The sequence below is a fragment of the Aspergillus heteromorphus genome, assembly GCF_003184545.1.
Source record: "Aspergillus heteromorphus CBS 117.55 chromosome Unknown BO70scaffold_33, whole genome shotgun sequence".
Taxonomy (NCBI): Eukaryota; Fungi; Ascomycota; class Eurotiomycetes; order Eurotiales; family Aspergillaceae; genus Aspergillus; species Aspergillus heteromorphus.
Window position 1 is genome coordinate 153,749 of NW_020290438.1, and position 18,693 is coordinate 172,441.

The 18,693-nt window shown below is 51.3% G+C and overlaps 7 protein-coding genes across 7 annotated transcripts; 3 read left to right on the plus strand and 4 right to left on the minus strand.

Moving 5' to 3' along the window:
* Positions 1-310: 310 nt before the first annotated feature.
* On the plus strand, positions 311-577 carry BO70DRAFT_300083 (40S ribosomal protein eS28; the record flags this gene model as incomplete). Its single annotated transcript, XM_025539659.1, has 2 exons — positions 311-371; positions 468-577. 2 exons carry the CDS (start codon positions 311-313, stop codon positions 575-577), a joined length of 171 nt encoding a protein of 56 aa, XP_025395552.1.
* Positions 578-1,712: 1,135 nt separating this feature from the next.
* msh3 (mismatch repair protein MSH3) lies at positions 1,713-5,566 on the minus strand. Its single transcript, XM_025540553.1, has 3 exons — positions 4,585-5,566; positions 3,405-4,501; positions 1,713-3,343 (listed from the first exon to the last, which is right to left on the minus strand). The coding sequence occupies exons 1-3, from the start codon at positions 5,384-5,386 to the stop codon at positions 1,868-1,870; spliced, it is 3,375 nt and encodes a 1,124-aa protein (XP_025395553.1). The 5' UTR covers positions 5,387-5,566; the 3' UTR covers positions 1,713-1,867.
* A 417-nt stretch (positions 5,567-5,983) lies between these two features.
* BO70DRAFT_322613 (uncharacterized protein) lies at positions 5,984-7,896 on the minus strand (the record flags this gene model as incomplete). Its single annotated transcript, XM_025540554.1, has 2 exons — positions 5,984-7,424; positions 7,479-7,896. The coding sequence occupies 2 exons, from the start codon at positions 7,894-7,896 to the stop codon at positions 6,109-6,111; spliced, it is 1,734 nt and encodes a 577-aa protein (XP_025395554.1). The 3' UTR covers positions 5,984-6,108.
* A 941-nt stretch (positions 7,897-8,837) lies between these two features.
* On the minus strand, positions 8,838-10,674 carry BO70DRAFT_365796 (Rab geranylgeranyltransferase subunit beta BET2). The gene is made up of 4 exons (XM_025544159.1): positions 10,254-10,674; positions 9,445-10,182; positions 9,267-9,391; positions 8,838-9,212 (listed from the first exon to the last, which is right to left on the minus strand). Exons 1-4 carry the CDS (start codon positions 10,350-10,352, stop codon positions 9,173-9,175), a joined length of 1,002 nt encoding a protein of 333 aa, XP_025395555.1. The 5' UTR covers positions 10,353-10,674; the 3' UTR covers positions 8,838-9,172.
* A 1,404-nt stretch (positions 10,675-12,078) lies between these two features.
* BO70DRAFT_416747 (uncharacterized protein) lies at positions 12,079-13,149 on the plus strand. The gene has a single exon (XM_025547396.1). It carries the CDS (start codon positions 12,123-12,125, stop codon positions 12,714-12,716), a length of 594 nt encoding a protein of 197 aa, XP_025395556.1. The 5' UTR covers positions 12,079-12,122; the 3' UTR covers positions 12,717-13,149.
* Positions 13,150-14,041: 892 nt separating this feature from the next.
* Positions 14,042-16,877, plus strand: BO70DRAFT_147617 (putative Rho GTPase activator (Bem2)). Its single transcript, XM_025538178.1, has 5 exons — positions 14,042-14,226; positions 14,323-14,986; positions 15,045-15,708; positions 15,754-15,848; positions 15,905-16,877. Exons 2-5 carry the CDS (start codon positions 14,452-14,454, stop codon positions 16,684-16,686), a joined length of 2,076 nt encoding a protein of 691 aa, XP_025395557.1. The 5' UTR covers positions 14,042-14,226; positions 14,323-14,451; the 3' UTR covers positions 16,687-16,877.
* A 490-nt stretch (positions 16,878-17,367) lies between these two features.
* Positions 17,368-18,583, minus strand: BO70DRAFT_322622 (ribosome biogenesis protein RRS1). Its single transcript, XM_025540555.1, has 2 exons — positions 18,416-18,583; positions 17,368-18,323 (listed from the first exon to the last, which is right to left on the minus strand). Exons 1-2 carry the CDS (start codon positions 18,457-18,459, stop codon positions 17,723-17,725), a joined length of 645 nt encoding a protein of 214 aa, XP_025395558.1. The 5' UTR covers positions 18,460-18,583; the 3' UTR covers positions 17,368-17,722.
* Between the last annotated feature and the right edge of the window lie 110 nt (positions 18,584-18,693).

An 18,693-nucleotide genomic window follows, 5' to 3' on the forward strand; every position in this document is an offset into this window, starting at 1 on the left:
AGTCTGAAATGCCGCCGGACTCGGAGGGGCCCGACATGCCTGAGGCAGTGACCTCGTCGATGCCCGGTAAGCTAGGCCGCAAGAAAAATATCCACGCCCGATCTCTCAGGCTGCCATGTCACGCCTGCTGCCTGACGGCTCAGGCAGCATTAGCCCTGAGCCCTCGCCTTTTCCCCAAAACAGAAAGCCCGCCCACACAAGCCGCAAATCCCTCGATTTTCCCCGAACGGCTTCAACTTCTGCCAACCCCCCCAAACGCCATCTTCCTCCATCCCGTCAGTCCTTCGCTGTCGTCAAGCCCAACCTCAAGATGGATTCCGCCAAGCAGCCCGCTAAGCTCGTCAAGGTCACTCGTGTCCTCGGCCGTACCGGTACGTCTTGAATTTCCTCGATATCGCCAGGATATACAAATCACAAAATTTCTCCGCGCGTGGTTCCCGTCTTGCTGACAGCTATACTCTCCCCAGGATCCCGTGGTGGTGTCACCCAGGTCCGCGTCGAGTTCATGGACGACACCTCCCGCAGCATCATCCGTAACGTCAAGGGCCCAGGTATGCGATTTTCCGTTTGCCGTTGAAGTCACTCCAATTTCCATCCACATCTACATCTGCTCCGTCTGTGCTTGGTCCGAACACGTCCCCCCGGAAAGAGATATCCCACGAGAGAGAAAGAGCCTGGAAATGGACCCGGAAGGAACCCGAACAGGAGCGGGGAGGAAACATCCGGAAATCTCGACCAGGAATCAGGAAACAGGGCCGGAATGGTTTCGCGGGGATATTCTCAGAACGGGTGGAACTTCGGCCAGCCAGACGAAAAAAAAAAAAAAAAAAAAACACGCACACCTACACACCATCACCATGCAGTGTCGCGGATACAGAGAAAGAAAACAAAAAAGGCTAACCCATTTTTCTTCCGCAATTCTACAGTCCGTGTCGACGACATCCTCTGCCTGCTCGAGTCCGAACGCGAGGCCCGCCGTCTTCGCTAAATTCGTTTTCCCTCCGAGTTTTCTTACCCTTTTCCCTCACGAGGCTATGTACCCTTGCTTGCGTTGGAAATGATTCTGGGAGGTCGGGAAGGCGAAAATAAAAAAATCTTCATCTCATGGGCTGATGCGGCATCCGGGTTGTGATTCTCTTCGCACTTGAATTGTTTCTTTTCTATCATTTCTGTCTTGTCTGTGTCCAACATACCGGGGTTTTAGAGAGAAACGAAGAGATATCAAACCTGACAATAAAAAACGAAGGAAAAAAATTTGAAATCCCACGGGCGCGAGATGATCCTTTTTTTTTTCATTTCATCTTCTGTCTAGCTTTCCTTGTTTTCTCCCTCGCATCGCTTTCGAATCGGACGATGAGATTTGGTGATTTCGTCACTGCTACGGGGTTTTGCGGTTCGACCTTGCGCAGTTTTGTGATTCCCGGGTTTCTGGTCTCATGAGTACTAGCAAGCTTCCGACACCTCGTGGATTATGTCGTGGAATGAATAGAGGCGGATAAGGGAGATGCAAATGATATCCAATGACGGAAATTAACGACAATATTGATCCCTATATGCACGGTTGTTTGCCCGGTTGAAAATCCCTGCTGGTTCGCCTCCAGGTGCTCAGCGGGAGCGTTGCTGCTTGATAAGAGGACGATCACTTCGTAGAACTAGGTCGTCCTTAGCCTTTCTACGTGTAGAGTGGTAGTCGCATTGCTTGATGCGTAGACCCGCGTCCTAAGGCGTCCCGTGATAATCTACAGAGTATCTATGTACAGTTGCCCCCAAGCCTATAACCATGCTCCAACTTGATGACAATATGCCGGCTTCAAATAATAACCATAGCATGAGCCCGAAAACGGCGACCGGATATCAAACGGCAACATCACAGCTGCTCCGCGCTGCTAATCAGTCGCTCGATCATGCCTTCATCGCTGGATCCGCCCATGACGTCTCCAACCGCCGTCACAAGTCCAGCAAGTTTCCGGCGGCGGATTTTCTCTTCGAGCTCTTTGCTCTTTTGTTTGGCCTGCTCCAGCAGCGGCCCTGGTAGATTGGCCAATCGTGCAACATTCAGTCCGTAACTTCGGTGCGCCACGCCCTCGCTGACTTCATACAGGAATGTGATTTCTTCGTCCTGCCCTGTCCCGGACTCAGTGAAGCTCATATGCACGTTCTGTAGCTCGTGGTCGGCAAACGAATGCACCATGGAGGAGAGGTGCTGATAGTGTGTGATGAAGAGCGTCAGGCTCCCGATCGATCGTACCATGTAGTCAAGGACGGCTTGGGCAATGGCAACACCATCGTGCGTGGACGTGCCTCGACCTAGTTCGTCCAGGATGACAAGTGAACGAGGTGTCGCCTGCTTGAGTATGTCCGCAGTCTCGGACAGCTCGACCATGAAGGTAGATTCACCCGCCAGCATGTTGTCAAAAGCACCCATGCGAGTGAACACGGCGTCGAGCATACCAAGTTTTGCCGCACGCGCAGGGACATATGAGCCAATTTGCCCCATGATGGCAATAAGTGCCACTTGCCGTACATAACTGGACTTGCCGCCCATATTGGGACCCGTGACCAGCAGGGCGCGGGTCTTGTCGCCGTCCAAGTCGATGTCATTCGGAACGAAGCTATCCAACAGGAGTTGCTCGACCATAGGATGACGGCCTTGCTCAACGTGGATGCACCTATCCTCCGTATATTCGGGTTTGACATAGCCGGGTTGACTGGCTATGGTAGCAAGAGAAATCAGGCAATCAAGCGTGGCCAACGCCTGTACACAATCCCGGAAGGGCTGGTACCGGGTTGCTATCTCGGCCAGGAGACCCATGAAAGCCTTGTCGCAGGCCGCGGCCAAGGCCTCTTTGTGTTGATCGCGTTGTCGTATTAGCTGAATAACTTCAGGCGTGTGGAATCGCGACACCTTCTTTGTTCCGCTGACTTTCACCCATGATGCAGGTACCCTTTTGATGGAAGCCGAGCTGTTCTCAACCTCGATCAGATAGTCGACACCCGAAACGGATTTGTATTCGACAGTCTTTCTTCCAAGCTTTTCACCGGCAACAGAGCGATGTTCTCGTAGATCGTGTTCAACGCTGGCAATCCCAAGCTTTTGGTCGCTGATATCTTCCGTCTCTTCACTTTCATGGAAGAAGGCATACTTATCATCGCTTTTCGCAGCATGCATATTGATTTTGTCCAGGAAAGAAACAACTTCCTCCAAGATCGTGGGGAGGGAAGTGATCGCTTCATTAATGGCAGTGGACGTAAAACCGGTATCCGCAGGCGATTTAACATCAGCAAATTCCTGCGCGATCATTTGCATGGTCTGGAGTACAGTGAGGAGCTCCGGTCGAGTACACTAGTTGTCTCATTAGTCTCACAGGCCTGGATGGTTCAAAGCGAACTATGAGTTGACAAACCTTGCCGTAGTAGATCCGGATCAGGCTCTTTTCCAAGTCACTCCTGACCTTACCAAGCAATGCTTTAAGCCGCTCGACCATGCCCGTTCTTTCCGGGTTCTTGAGTTCTTCAACAGCATTCACCCTCTCTTCGAGCCTCGACTTATCTAGCAAAGGACGTCCAACCCATTTCCTAAGCATTCTCTGCCCAAAGCGCGTTTGCGTTCGATCGAGCGTCCAAAAAAGACTGCCTTTCGTGGTATGATCGGTTTGATTTTGGTAAATTTCAAGGCTCATAAGGGTGTTTCCGTTGAGAAGCATGTGCGAGCGGGAGGAGAAGTGTTGGAAGTACTTGGTCAGCTTGAAAACATATTCCAACCCGTACTCTTTCATGTGCTCGATCATAGCGGAGAGACAGACGGTCACTTGCTCCGGTAGGTTGAGCACCTTTTGAAGCAGACTGCTCGCTTGCGCGTCATCCGCAGCGCTGGCTGTTTTCATGTTCCCTGCGTAGAAACTTGAAACATGGCTATGTGACTCAGCTGCAGCGGTTTTCGACTTGGTGACTCTTTCCACACGCGTCTTGTCACCGAACACGTTCAACTTGCTACCGGAGAGATGTTGAACAAGCTTCTCCGTAGCCTTGGACAGCTCACCGACAATGAGAAGCTCACAGGGAGCAATATGGAGCAGTCTTGTCTCGATTTCGCTTCTCATAAACCCATCTTCAAAATCATCATAGACTATGTCTCCTGTCGCCGGCTGCACCGCGACAATGCCGATATGGACCTTTTCGTCATTGACCCAGCCTTTCGCATTCGACTCGGTAATGCAAAGCAGGTAGCCCGTTGCCGGAGACGCGCCCCCTGACGCCGCAGACATAGGTCCTTCCAGGCCCTCTGCATCATCGATGTAGGTTCCTTTTGTATATAGGTTTGTGAGCTTGCGCACAAAAGGAGCATTTCGATTATCTCCCGCGGCCTTGAGGGCAGCCGTCTCTATCTGCCTTACCACGCCGACCTTGTGACCCGCGGCAACTAGGCGCTTCACGTGAACGTGTAGCCTGTGGACTGGTATGCTGGCGGAGGCGAAACGATCGAGGTGTGCTTCGGAGGGATCTGCGACACAAAAACCTACGTTAGGCACCATCCTTAAAGAGACGTGGGGGAGAAAGGGCGAACTAGTAAAGCCATGTACTTACGTTCATCGAACCTAAACTTCCCGGGAATGCAGACTATGGACAACTCTTTCGCAGCGATCCTCGCATCTTCGCCAAAGAATCGGAACTTGTAGCCAACCTCGACGACGAGTACGGTATCCGCATGCTTGCGCTTTATGTCGATTACTTGTTTTTCCATAGGAGTGAGCTTGCTTGCGCCTTTCTTTGCGCTGGCCTTGCCCTTGGTGGGAGGGGCTGGTGGCTCCTCGTCCTCTTCTGCCTCCGCATCCTCTGCAGCGGTGGCTTCGTGGACGGCATTTCTACCGATGCCAATCAAGCAATCTGCACCGCCCAGCTTCCGGACGAACTTTTGGTGTAGCTCGTCTCTCTCCTTCCGTCTTTGTTTCGCCTCATGGTCTTCCGTCTCCTGTTTCTTGTCTGTGCTGGGGTTCACAGCAGGCGAGCTGGCAAATTTGAATAGCTCGCTCCGATTACTACTATCCGGTAGTGTGGTTTGCTCAGGAGTCGGAATAGATGTTGGCTTCGGGCTTTGGTCTTTATCTTCGGAGTGCCGCCCATTGATTTTCGCTCTTTTAGGAGCCGGTGCCACGATATCTTCGTCGTCCTCATCGGTCAAGTGAGACTCATGCTCTGGCGACTTGTCGTGATTTTCCACTTTTTCTTTTGCTGCCGCTGCTGCTTCCGCGCTCTTCTCTTTGCCACCGCCATTTGCCGATTCTCGTTGTACTGGTTGTGGCTTTTTCGTGAAGAAGCTAGCAATAGTTGGTTGTTTCCGCTTGAGACCCGGGGAAGAGGAAGATGGCTGGGATGATGGTAGAGGCATTTTCCCCGTCTTCTGGCAAGCGTTGCTGGTTTCCGCGATAGATGGTGTCACTAGTCACATTTAGTGGGACAAGCTCGCTGTATAATCAATGGAACCGAAGTGGTGGCAATAATAGCTTGAGCATCTGTTGACTGCAACCCGAGTGACTGAAACAGGCCTAAGCACCCACGATACAGGAGCCTGGCAAGCTTCCGATTCGCATCCAGAGCAAACCAGGTATGACGGCTTAGCGTCAGAGGCGTGGTCCGCGGCAGGGACCTTCGACGCGTGGGGACGCGCTAGTTAGTTACCGTGTAGAGATTAGATGACATAATCTATGTGCGCCTCAGGCACACTTGACCTCCTTGCCTACTACCGCTTTGCATGAAGTCTCTACCTCCTGTCTTCTGCTTTTAGGTAAGTATAACATGTATCTCATTTCGTGGAGTGTAATACAATATTAGTTTACAGTTGCCAGGGGATTCTTCTAACAGTCACAGTGCAGGGGCTGCCATCGAGGACTACTAACCCCAAGCCAAGTATCCATACCCCATCACACTAGTGTTTGTCTGTATATAAAGTGAGTGCAGAAGCAGACTATAAAACAGAACTAGTACACGCTGACCACGGCCGCTCAACAAATTGATGTGTTTCAGGGCCGGAGGGGAAATATGAGAAGATGAATTAGCACGGCAAAGGAACTTGAATAAGAGCATGTTGGGTAATCGCAAGAAGGCAAGACCCTAATACGAGCTCCCATCTAGGTAGAGCCGCTCAAACTCACATTCATCGACATCCGAGATTGTTGCCCCGGGAGAGTCTGGCTGTTCTCCATTCTGAGGCTGGGGTTTGTGGTTGGCCTTCGCTGTGTACATTGGATTGTCTTCAGCGGGCAACCTGGGAAGTGAAACGGTCAAAGGGTTGAATGAGTACCCCATGGGACTCTCTTGGCTAGCGAACGGACTGAAGCCAGCGGGCTGCAAGTCTCCAAAAAAGCACTGGGGTGGATAGCCCATATCGCTCACCGAACGCCTTTTGATCGAAGGAGAATGCCAGTCAACAAAAAGATCAATCTGGCTACGAACATCAACCAGTGGTTCAATGTTCTCTTTGTCCATGGACATGCCATAGTTTCTCTCAGTCAAGGCCAGAGCATGATTGTTGGAGGATAGTGGGTAAGTATCACCATGGGCATTGAATCCTTGAAGCAGAAAGATGGGATGAGAGGAAGCCGACGTCGCAGAATGCGATCCATCACAATGATGATTCGTGGAGCTTGCTTTGTACTGATCCGGTGCATCCCGAAAGATGGCAAACCCATTGTGAGGCCTTGGCTGATTGCCTTTGAATGATAATGCAAACTCATCCGTGTCGTCTCGACTGACGTGGCAAAGTGGCCGTTGAGAAGCCAAGGGCCCCTGTATGTCTCTTCCAGCCATGTCTTCATCCACGCTGTTTCCATTCCGCTTGGTAGATTTTCGACTCCTCTTTCTGTCTTGTCCACGATGGACATTGCCATCGACTTGCGCAAGAGCCCGCTTGGGACGACTGGATTTTCGTTTGGGAATTGGTGTCTCTCCTTTCAGAGGGCTGCTATCTTCAACATTACCCGATATCACACGCTGCTTGCGTAAGATACCAGTAGGCGAAAAAACGAGCTCTGTAGGCTCGACACGCAAAGACGTCTTCTCCATCATCTTCAAGATGCTCTCATCCTTCTTTTGGTTACGTCGACGCCTCATTTGTTCCGTGGCAGAGTCAAAGATATCCATTCCGGGCCACAGCACGCCCTTCAATCGAGCTATCTCATCTGCCCTCTCCTTGTCCATCTCACTGTTGGTTGGGAAGCCAACACTGTCATTGTCATTGTCCTCAGTAAAGATATCATAGCCGTATTGGGCCGGGTGCTGGGGAAGAATGTCCGCTTTGCTCCCTGACCAGTGCAATGTGGACTGGACTGCGATCTCCTCGTCGGAGTCTGGGCCAGTTTCCTGTTTCCAAGAACTGGAGCCAGATATCATAAGCTTCCTTGTAGGGGTTCTGGAAGCCAGCGAAGGATCTATCCCAAGACATGCCTGTGAAGTGTGGGTAGACGAAGTAGCAGGATCATAACTTGTGGGAAGAGGTAGGCTTTCATTTTTAGGCTCGGGACCGATGATATAGGGATTGGAGAGACGCGGATCCAGATAGTCAGGGAGGGGATTCGGTGGTGAAATGTAGGCAGCGGGCACTGGCGGGGTAGCTTCATGTTCAAGCTCCCTCTTTGTGTTGACCTTCTCGTGAGCTCTCCTCTTGCGAGCCTCCTTGGAGGACATTCGATCAGAAAGCAATCTTGCTAGATTATTGACCTTGTACCATCTATCATACTCACGCAGCAGAGCGATTGCCTGCTGTTCTTGATGGCTGCGTACTTGAAGTTTGAAATAGTGCGATAGATGTGCTTTCGACGAGATGTGGGTCAGCAAGTGAGACACATCGCTGAAGGTGGGCTGCTTGGGGCAGATGTTGCACAGAAGTGCAGCTGCATTCATCTTGGGGCTGAGATCGAACAGAAATCAGGTTCGGACTCTGGAAATGATATTGAAGGAAGTAACAAAGAAGAACTCTGGTGACTGACGGGGGTGGCAGGCCGGCCTTGGAAGGAAAGGGTGGAAGCTGGAGAGTCCAAGAGGTAACAAGTGCTGTTTTGCCTGAGGACCTGCCCTGCGGGCTTCGGCTGCTCAAGTTTGTTGGTCATGACTGGAGAAGGAGCGACTCATTCAATGTGACTTCTGAAATGGCAGGAGCAGGCCTGGGTTATCAAACACAAACATTACGATATCGCAGGACTTGCGGCGATACTAGCTGTCCTATCGAGACACAACGTCTATGTCGTTATTCTAAGCGCTCTGCCGAGCTTCTGCTCTAAACGGTGAGAACTTAGCAGAATAAAGAGAGTGTTATTACCATATGTATAGTACTGGCCAACTGCCCTGCATGGTACCTATGTTTTAATAGTATTCACGCATTGCATATATAACTCAGGGATACACCTGTAAATATACAGAGAGATAGTATCACAAATAGCCTAGGAGGTAATACATCCAGCTTTGTAGATTGCAGCTCAAGCATTCTACTACTCATCCATGGAGATAATTTGTTATGTGTTTGAAATTGACCACATCTATAGATATGGACGGTCATTGACAGGTGCAAATATGTAAGGAACAGCAGTCAACGTGGGTAGCCTAACAAAACCAAATACTGTAGTCTCCAGCCATGGCGGCTCCATTGATATTTGCACCATGTTTAGCTAGAAGCAAATCCCATTAACTGTCATGCTGAAAGACGGTCAACTCAAGGATTTATCAATCGGGAATGTGTCCAAGTTCCGTAGAAGCTCACCAGACACCGGATGGACTTGATGTTTCTTCTGTCGGTAATCTTAACTATTACTTTGTAAGATATATACATTTTAGAAGGCGGGTTGCCATATGAATACCTGAGAGTAAACTAGTGAGGTGGTATGACTAGAGATACAACCAAGCATTATGGATTCATGTCATATGATATCTTCGAAACCAATGGTTCTCTCAAGACTACTGCACTAAATCTAGAAGTTTACAGATCATGTGCCACTGTGTCTTAACGGCCACTTAACAAGCCATTGTGGGGGGGTATGAAGCGGAAATAAGTCACAGTGCCAATCACTCTTCTCCCGCCTTGTATCCCATAATCCACGGAGGAAAGAAAAATGGGTTATTAGATTGCAGGAGGTGATGTCTACAAAGACAGAGCACGATAAGAGATGCGAAGATCAAACAACTACTACGATAGACATTTCATTGTTATCGTTTTTGGTAAACAGCTGGGAGAAGTGTCAGATCTGGACAAGGCTGTATTTGGTGTTGTGACAACTTACTAGGCAGGGTCTATTTCTTTGACACCGTCGAACTTCAGCAGGCTTAAGCCGGCAATGGCGAAATGGGTATGAAACACATCAACCATGCTGCCTGGGCGGTCTCCGATACCTCCAGCCTCGGAATCCTGGATCGAGTCAACACAACGTCACCATCGCCGCAAGAAAGGGGTCAGCATACCTGACAGCGCAGAATGAAAGTAGCCAGCTTGCCACCATCGATCCAGTGGAGTCTGTCAATCATGGCCAAGCTGGCCCCCACCCACCAGCTATAGCAGGCGTCTGGTAGCTTCTCAGGGCGCCCATTTAGGCCTCCATTATCAACCTGTCTTTCGCTGAGCCAGCCCCCCAAGCGATCCCTGTTCACCAGGTCTAGTCGCCCGGCAATCGTCAGGGCTCCGACACAGGTAAAAACCTGGCCAGCATGTGATTCAGCTCCGGGTTGTATTCCATAGCCCCCATCGAGATTCTCGCAGCTCTGGATATAGGAAACAGCTTTGGAGACATCGACTGTATCGAGGAGCCCCAGAAGGGATAGTGCATTGAAGGCGCCGTACAGAAAGCGAGTATCCCTCTCGCCCCATTCGTCGCCCATAAAGGCGCCCGATTCCTTATCCTGCAACTCGGCGATGAAAGTGCCTACCTTCTCCTTGCCGCCTAGACCGCGCTTCTCTAGCTCATCCACCGCGTCTAGCATCACGAGGATTTGCACGGCTGACACGGTATACAACATGTGCGCGTCATGGCCTGGAGCAGCTCCAAAGCCACCGTTCTCCCTTTGGCATGAGAGCACAAAGTTGATGGTCTCCTCACGAGGAAGGGTTTCTGGACGGCCAAGGAGATGTAGAGCTGTTAAGCCCCAGTACACTCCGTTTAGTCGAAGATGCTCTGTGAGCCAGTACTCCAGCTCATCCCTCCTCTAGCATCACCTGTCAACCACCCTCCCTATCACGGAGAGAAGAATTTATGGTTATAGTAAGAATGACGCACACTATCCAAGTTCTTGATATAATCCACATGTCTTTCGACACTGAGGTTCAAGTTGGATTGAGCCCCAGCAGCATTTGCAGGGCCCGAAGTCAATGACATTCTGAGAGCGAGATGTGTGGTTTGTGGTCGAGCTTTAACTAGCCTAGAGCTTCTGCTTGGGTAAGAGGCAGAACTCTTTGGGTGCCGCTGCTGGGTTTCAGGCAACAATTACTGTGCCCACCAACAGATCGAACTGGGTGAGGCAGAGGAACAAACAGCACGAGCACACGACCACAGTATGAGAAGACCTGTGGCTCTGGGGAGTGGCAAACGCAGGAAGAAGGCAACTACTGCACGTGTCCCCCTCGCTGCCGTGAGGTTAGCTTTGAGGTTAGTAGGAGTGGTGACCGTGGGAAACTTGGGGGAAGTTGGTTGGAATCCGGGAAAAAGCTTGGGCAGGGATGGTGTGTGTGGTCGGCAGCCGGAAGACGAGGGCGGGCTCTGGGTCACGTGAGGCAGCGCCACCCGGTGAGCCGCTGGCCCCGAGGCGGGGCTTTTCTGTTTCAGCCCGGCGTTTATTAGGGCAGGATCGCCGTCGTCCACGGACAGCGGTGTGAAACCCCTGAGCGCCAAATCGCGGTTGCCCCTGAGTCCCTGCTTCGCTCCGAAATGTTCGGTGGCTGGCCCTTGTGTCAATCCCGCGGTCAACGGTAATTGGTGGCATGGGCTTGGAGCTTGATATCCAGGCACCGGGCATGTTCTGAACTTCTGATACTCTATACTCTGGAGCAGGAGGAACAGGTCCTGCGGTCGGACTGCAGCTGGATTAGCCCGGAATATCGAAAGGAATGTGGATTCTTCTTCTATAGCACTACTACTATCTAGGTACTACCTACTACTACCCAGCTAGTGCTAGGCACAATTGCGTAGTGCCGGGCTATTGACTCTGTATGGAGTAGAGTCATATCTCCCACGTGTACGAAGTACTCCGGTCTTTTCATCGGCAGTAACTAGGCTCCAGGAAAACTGTTCTAACCGACCAACATCCACATAAGCAACTGTCTAGTATTGCGCACTACTATGGGGATACTATCTACTCCGTACGGAGGATGGAGGACAAAGCGCTTGTTGTTTATTCCTATGGGGTAGACTATCTACGGTGTCTAACTAAGAAGTTTTTCCCCCTTCTCCACCTCCATGCCCAAGCGCCGGAGAGATGATAATAAGAAATGAATTATAGGTCATCATACTTTTATTACTACTTACTACCAATGGAGCACCGGCGACTGCGCGGTTATTGGATCTATTGATAGCCCACAGAACACTTCTCTTGGTCTGTCAAGCTGCAGCATTGTTTTCTGGCTATAATTAGTCATGTGGAATGTATCATGCCTAGCAATTTGTAACAATAATAGCAGTAGCATTAGTAGACAGTAGTAGACAGTAGATAGATACCCTGTGCTCCGTGCCATAAACGTCAGTAATGAAGCGGGGCAATAAATCGATTTGTTATTATTCAACCTGGGTACGGTGTAGATATTACTCTTTTTTTAAACATCCCCACTGACTGTATCAAAATTGTCTTGACTGAACCATGGTTACCCGCATGTCGAGCTTCAAGAATCAGACAACCTTGCGAGGGATCATTACCTAAGCGAGGTTTCAACACCAAGGCGATAGATAGATGGATAGTGGTTCATTCCACGGGCTTCCATGCCGGTTCTGTTCCCGTCACTGGGCTGAGATGGAGCACCATCCCGGGCGAAGTTTGCTTACATTAATAATGATTGATGATGATGATGACCATCGGCGACGCGTGCTAGTAGTGCTAAAAGTAGGCAGGCCGGACTACTGCGTACTAAACGGCCAGATAAGGTGCCACTTACTGCTATGATGGGCCTCCGCGTCAGGTACTCGTGTCGCCCGAGGGCATCTGATTTGACCCTGCCACTCAACCCCCGTCCAGCGGCCTTTGGTTGGCCAATCCATGGTCGCCATCGTTGTCTCCTAGCCCGGGCCTGCATCATCCCGCCCAAGGCACCAACTGCCAGACCCGATCTTTTTGGGCCAGTCGCTGCCGGCCCTTGCACTGTTTGGATGGGTCCTCCCGATCTTTCGGTGTATATCCCAGTGGATTGTACTCCGGGCACGCAGGAGTACCTTAGCTGCCCATGGCAGCCCGGGGTTCCCATGCATCTTCACCAGGGGTTGACAAACAGTAGCGCAGTTGGGAGAGTTGGGACTCGGGAAGGGAGATGGATAGGGGGAAATCAAGAAATGGATGCATTATGGAGGCAAGAGATGTGCATGGTCGGACTCATCTGGACCTTCTCCCCCGGAGGTGGGCGAGGAGAGAGGAGAATTGGATTTTCTGGCCGGACAGGACGGGCAGGACAGGACAGCCTCTCCATTAATTTTCCCCGTGTATTTTTTTTTTTTTTTGCCTTTTCCGACCCCCCTCTCCCCCTCCCCTCCCAGCTGTAAGGTACTTAGGTGTAATTCTGTAACTGCTGCAGATATGAAGACGTAACTTGGATCAACGTCATCCGCCTGGTACGTACCAGCCACGAGTTCTCCTCCCTTTTTAAACACGCCCCCTCAATTCTGGTCGCGGGTGGCTCATCATTGTTATTGTTGTCCCTCCTCTTCCGGTGTCTTGCTCCTCAAAACAATACCACCTTGGGGGTACAGACAGCCTCTTCATTCTCCGAACCAGGAAGTTCAAGCAATGTTCACCCCCATCCTTACCTGTTAATTACAGGCGACCATCCACTATCCACCATCCTTTTAACTTAACTACATTTCCCCCAAGGAAGGGCCTCCCATCGATCCAGCTGGCTGTCTGTGCACCCTCCCGATAGGCTTCCCATAAATCCATAGGTGCTCTGAAGCCACCCAGTAACTATTTCGGAGCCTTGCAACGCCATCTCCACTGCCGTCCCCCCCCCTTAAAAAGACGGAGCCTTCTTAGCCTGACACACAGCCGCGCTTGCATAACGCTTTCAAGGAATGTGTCGTCGCTGCGACATTCGAGTCTGAGCTCTTCCAGTTCCAGCACCGTGTGGGATCGCTCTCTCTCCCTCTCTTTCTCTCGTGTTTCTTTGATCGCTACTACCTCTCCTTTGGGAAATTTCAATCGGGCGAAATTCCTTTGTCGCTCCCCTTCTGTTCCTTTTACTTTTTTTGAACTTCATTATTGCTTTTTGGGCCACGGCCACCCAACAAAATCGCCGACGTCTACTTCCTGGTCTCCTTGGTACGCCGACCGCCCTCTTCACCACCGCTCAGGCACACAAAACGAGCATCTTAGGCGAGCGCCTATTTTCCCAGTTGCCACTTTCAATCGTCATCAGGCGCAGCAGTGTGGACTACTCCTTATTTCTGGTCGACCTGATCCGCTGTGGGGGAAAGAGGAACAACTGGAGGGGTCGTCAACATCTAACATGAGGGGCGGCGCAGTCTGGTATGTGTGATGACAATTTTTTGATTCACTTTCCTGTCTAGTCCTCCCCCAGCGAATGCTTTCTTTTTCTCTTTCGATTTGACAGTCCATTCACTGGGATCTGCTGTCTATTCTGTCTATGCTGAGGCCAAGCTTCAGCCCATGTATTCCCTTGGCTAGCAGCTCTATTCACAACCCCCCCCATCCAAGACCCCTGCTTGTGTTGGCAACTCTTCCATGCACTTTATCTCTACTGTCATCGTTCTCCTGTTGAAGCGCCTTGACTTTCCTCCTCACTAACCGCCATGCGACTCTACACTAGATTCAATCGCTCTTCTGACATCCTCCCAGAATAGTAACGATTCGCCTTAAGTGTGCCCAAGAACCTCGACATCTACAGAAAGATTGGCGAAGGCTGGCCCCGTTCCAATCATCTCCTCGTTATCGCCAACGATTCTCATACCTGGTGCTTGGTTGTCTCTGTGAAGGGGGATTGTCGGGATATTTATGCCCCCAAAATTCAGACGGACGCGACCCTCTACCTGAAAAGGAGTAAGTTCTAGAACCGGGAACCTGCCGTCAGCCGAATAATGTCCAAATATAGTATCACACATGGGCTGGGTTGCTAACCTGATCCTCTGCCACTAGGACCTTCCCCTCGACCAACGCTTGGTGCTCTAGCCGACCATTCACATACCATTCCTTTCCCTAAACCCAGCGCGAGTCACCAGGCCCGATCTTTCAGGGTCATCCTCCGACCCACGATTGACACATAAGATGCCGTCTAGACAGTCCACTGTTCCGAATTTAGACCTAAGCACTTCCACCCTGCAGGCGGATGCGAAGATCTCGTCCCCACTGACTCCCGGCGCCCAAAGCTCCGAGGGGCCAAGTCCCCTGACACCCCGTTCACCCAAGTCATCATCCAGTTCGCCATTCTTCAAAGGAGCCACGATAAGACCCGTCACACAGGATTCGAATAGCAAGTCGAATAGCCCTACCTTTCCTGGCTCTCCCACTATTTCTTCTGCTGAACCAGCCACTCCGGGTCTTACGGCTATTCCTCAGTACCCTCCCTCCCCGAAAGATACCCCTAAGCACACTCGTGATCAATCGCGCTCTTTCTTCGCGAACCTCAAAGCGCCAAAATCCTCGCACAGAGCTCAACGGTCTGACAGCTCGGGAAATTCTGGCGATAAACCCAAGAGCCGTGGCAGTTCCAGGGATCGCAAAACACAAATCTCAACAAAGCTATACGAATCAACTCCTGATCTTCCGGGTGCTCTTGAGCGTGCCGCCCAAGAGGAGAGCCGTAAGTCCTGCTGTTCCGTCCATCGTTTGAAGCAATAGTCTGACAGGCCTATCCACAGGCGGTGACCGTGCTGAGGAGAAGTGCCCCCCACCGTCAGAAGTTAGGAAGGTAGGGACTGAAACAGAGGCCTTCAATCCGGCCAAGAAGAACAAGCCGCGTTTCGCCAATCTCCTGTCTCGCTCTCGCTCAATCCGGCTGGACGAGTCTTCTATGACCAGGATAGCAAACCGGCGCCCGTCCACTAGCCTTATGAGGCTGGAAGAAAACACCAGGCGGGAGGCGCACGAGCCCCCTAAGTCCTCTCGCCAAGACCGCGGCATCAGGACTGCTGGGAATCCGACAGCTCGCGGTTATACGGAGCGTCCTTCAGATTTCCACAACAACCCTCTGCGTAAGGACAAAAATTATGGTGGATCAATGGTTCCGTCTGCATCGCTAAGCCAGGTCTCGGGTGCCTCAGCTGCGCTGTTCAATAACATCAAACAGTCTTCGAGTGGCGCTGCGGATCGCATCGGTAAAGCTGGGAAAGGTTTCTTCGGCAAAATCACCCGGAGTGGCAGCACAAATGAGCGGGAGCTTATAAATGACGACAACTATATCTGCTCAGTCATCAATCTGCCGCTCATACAGCAGGCACGACGAACTCGCATAGCGAAACGGCTTGAAGACTGCAGGGACAAAACTGAATTTTGGATGCCCGCTTTGCCCTATCGCTGCGTCGAGTAAGAGACACCGCCAACACACATACTGGTTGCTAACGTTATTAGTTACCTGAACTTCAAAGGCTGCGAAGAGGAAGGGTTATACCGTGTCCCAGGTAGTGGGAAAGAAGTGAAGCATTGGCAAAGACGTTTTGACACGGGTATGAGTCTCCCTTCTAGAGGCGCCTCCTAAGCTTCGTAACTAATATTGTGTCAGAACTCGACATCAACCTTTTTGACGAGCCGGACCTTTACGATATCAATACCATTGGATCCATGTTCAAAGCTTGGCTTCGCGAATTGCCCGACGAACTCTTCCCCAAAGAGACTCAAGCTATGATAGCAGAAAAATGTGAGGGTGCAACTACCGCACCGCAGCTGCTGAAAGACGAACTCTCCAAACTTCCACCTTACAACTACTACCTTCTCTTCGCCATTACTTGCCATCTAAACCTCCTCCATTCCTACGTTGACCAGAACAAGATGGACTACCGCAACCTTTGCATTTGCTTTCAGCCTTGTATGAAGATCGATGCGTTCTGCTTCCATTTCCTTGTTTGTGACTGGAAAAACTGCTGGCAAGGCTGCTGGACGGAGAAGGAGTATCTTCAGGTTGAGAAGGAAATGGACCAGAAAGAAAAAGCGGCCCCAGCGAAGGATGATGCGGGCCATGGTGGCCAGCAGCATAACCAGCAGCATAGCCAGCAACATAACCAACAACCTAGCCAGCAACCCAACCAACAGTGTGTCCAGCAACACGGTCAATCGCATAGCCAGCCGCATAGCCATCCGTATGCCCAGCAGTATGGCCAGCAACTCTCACATAGCGACGAGAGAGCCGTGTCGTCCGGTAGCGAAGCTGCGACTGAAGAGGAGCCTCCGCGCCCGGCATCGCCGAAAACCCGCAAGCACAAGCCGAAGAACATCGAAATATCGCATACGAGGAGCGTCTCACAACTTCCTGAACTCGGCCCCCCGCTTTCTCCCATCCAAATCTGACAAACGCTTACTCTCGATCCTCGGGTGACAATATTCTAATGGGCTGAACCGCGTGCTTGCCCGACTAGGCTGGCCTACATATCACCCTTCCTTCTCCATGCTTCAGCTTTGGGGCGTTCTACGTTGTGTCATGCAGAGTCTCGGACTGGTTCCGCAGGTCGAGCATGATGACTGGGCGTTCTCCTTTTGATTGTGATTCGAACCACGCGCCATTCCCCGGTACCACTTTCTGGACCATACATGATTCTTCAGCTTTCTTTATGCCTCCATCGTTTCCTGGTTTGCGACGACTTTCTTTTTAGCTATATTGGGCCTTTCTCAGACTGCATGCCTGGCGCCTTCGGAGTCGGTAGACCTTGGGCTAGATGATGCTCCCTCTTTGATGTACAAATTTTCTTCTTCCTCTCTGCCGTCTCCTTCCCTTCCTGTGCTTTCTCAATCTCAATCTTCATCTATCGCAGTTTTGGCGACCCCACAGCCTTTTCGAAATCATCACATGCATGTTTCCTACCTTGTTTTCCGACAGATTCGTTATCTCTTGATTCCCCCACCGGAGCTGTGTTTCGGCGCGTTTCTGACCGAATTTGGCAACCTATGCTTCTCTTTTCTCCTTTGCTTTGTACTATCCCAAAATTTCTGGAGTACCCTGGTACATAGCTGTAAGATAGATCAACGAACGACCATGCATTAAATTGAAACATTTGACCCTGAGAAGACTAGGCGATCTATTGGTGCTTCATATACACAAAGACGTATCTACAGGACAAAGTGGGCAAGGCGCACATGTCAGGCCGAGCCTCAGCCATGCGTTGCGGTCCCCGGAAAGAAAAACATGGCGTAAAATATGATAAAATACTGCTTTTCGAGCCCGAGAGACAATAGTGCAAACGGGCAACGTTGACATCCAAGACCAGCGACTCCGAACCAAACGCCTTGATAAGCCCCAGTGAAAAGAACGAAAACGAGGCAAGACTCAATCATGTTACAGCCTCGGCTTGTCAAATCGTCATCGGACACACGCGTGCCGGCACCCCCTTTAACCACCACCGGACTTCCTCGACTTGCGCTCATTGGACCGCATCTTTCTCTCGTTGCGGCGTATCCGATCCTTGCGTTCGGACCGTGATATTCCACGGATCGAGCTGCCCTTGGCGGCCGCATCCTCTTCCTTCTTCCAGTCCTTCTCGTTCACTTCCACCAGCCACTCATCGTCCGACTTGTTCTTGCCCTTGTAGCCCCAGCGAGGCACCCACTCGCCCTTCGCCTCATCGTACACCAGCTTCTGGCGGCGTTCCTTGTCGGCCAGAGCAGCACCCGGCTTAGAGCTGTATTTGCCGATACCCTTCTTGCGGGCGAACAGCTCCCACTTGGTCGGCGGCTTGGGCGTGGGCAGGGGCTTGTGTCGCGGGAGCACGGTGGTCGGGGGCGGAAGAGTGAGGAGCACACCCTGTTGGGACGAGCTGATCGGGCAGGTGGTCAGGAGCTGGTTGAGGAGAGACTGGGTGCCATCCCGGGCAGTGGCCTTGAGAGAGGCGTCCAACGGTTCCGAGCGGGAGATCTCGAGCGGGTTGGGATCGTTCGCAAGCAAATGACCGAGATCGAATGTGTAGGGCGTGGGCTTGGAGACGGTCACGGGCCTAGTCGATCACCAAAAACAAAAAAAAAAAAAATCAGTATGTGTGATCAAGTCGGAGAATATATATATCGAACATATATAGATTTGACTTACAAACGCTCCGGCTTGGATTTGGAGGCCTCAGAGGCAGTCGCCATTGTCGCTTTCGTCGCACCGACACAGAAGGGCTGAAGGGATTCGGAGAAAGATCACCACGACACTGGCGAGGCAAAAAAAAGAGGGTGATGAAGGACCAGACGTACAAGAGACGACGAGTGCCAGCTTGACCGATCAGGTAAAGAAAAAAAAAGTTCGGGCGATAAATTCGAGCCGCTGCTTTTAGACCAGCCTCACCGCCTGCCTTTTCGACGGCGAGCACGCTAGGCCCAACG

What these genes read in the sequence shown, in the direction of transcription:
- msh3 (XM_025540553.1), bottom strand. Translation starts at nt 5,386, where the DNA reads ATGCCTCTACCATCATCCCAGCCATCTTCCTCTTCCCCGGGTCTCAAG. An exon ending in GAAGTTTAGGTTCGATGAAC is followed by an intron (nt 4,502 to 4,584) that starts GTAAGTACATGG and finishes TTTGTGTCGCAG; the next exon opens with ATCCCTCCGAAGCACACCTC. An exon ending in TCCGGATCTACTACGGCAAG is followed by an intron (nt 3,344 to 3,404) that starts GTTTGTCAACTC and finishes TGAGACAACTAG; the next exon opens with TGTACTCGACCGGAGCTCCT.
- BO70DRAFT_365796 (XM_025544159.1), bottom strand. Translation starts at nt 10,352, where the DNA reads ATGTCATTGACTTCGGGCCCTGCAAATGCTGCTGGGGCTCAATCCAAC. An exon ending in ATATCAAGAACTTGGATAGT is followed by an intron (nt 10,183 to 10,253) that starts GTGCGTCATTCT and finishes AGGTGATGCTAG; the next exon opens with AGGAGGGATGAGCTGGAGTA. An exon ending in AAAGAAATAGACCCTGCCTA is followed by an intron (nt 9,213 to 9,266) that starts GTAAGTTGTCAC and finishes CACTTCTCCCAG; the next exon opens with CTGTTTACCAAAAACGATAA.
- BO70DRAFT_416747 (XM_025547396.1), top strand. Translation starts at nt 12,123, where the DNA reads ATGATGGGCCTCCGCGTCAGGTACTCGTGTCGCCCGAGGGCATCTGAT.
- BO70DRAFT_147617 (XM_025538178.1), top strand. Translation starts at nt 14,452, where the DNA reads ATGCCGTCTAGACAGTCCACTGTTCCGAATTTAGACCTAAGCACTTCC. An exon ending in TGCCGCCCAAGAGGAGAGCC is followed by an intron (nt 14,987 to 15,044) that starts GTAAGTCCTGCT and finishes GCCTATCCACAG; the next exon opens with GCGGTGACCGTGCTGAGGAG. An exon ending in TTGCCCTATCGCTGCGTCGA is followed by an intron (nt 15,709 to 15,753) that starts GTAAGAGACACC and finishes TAACGTTATTAG; the next exon opens with TTACCTGAACTTCAAAGGCT.
- BO70DRAFT_322622 (XM_025540555.1), bottom strand. Translation starts at nt 18,459, where the DNA reads ATGGCGACTGCCTCTGAGGCCTCCAAATCCAAGCCGGAGCGTTT. An exon ending in AAATCCAAGCCGGAGCGTTT is followed by an intron (nt 18,324 to 18,415) that starts GTAAGTCAAATC and finishes GTGATCGACTAG; the next exon opens with GCCCGTGACCGTCTCCAAGC.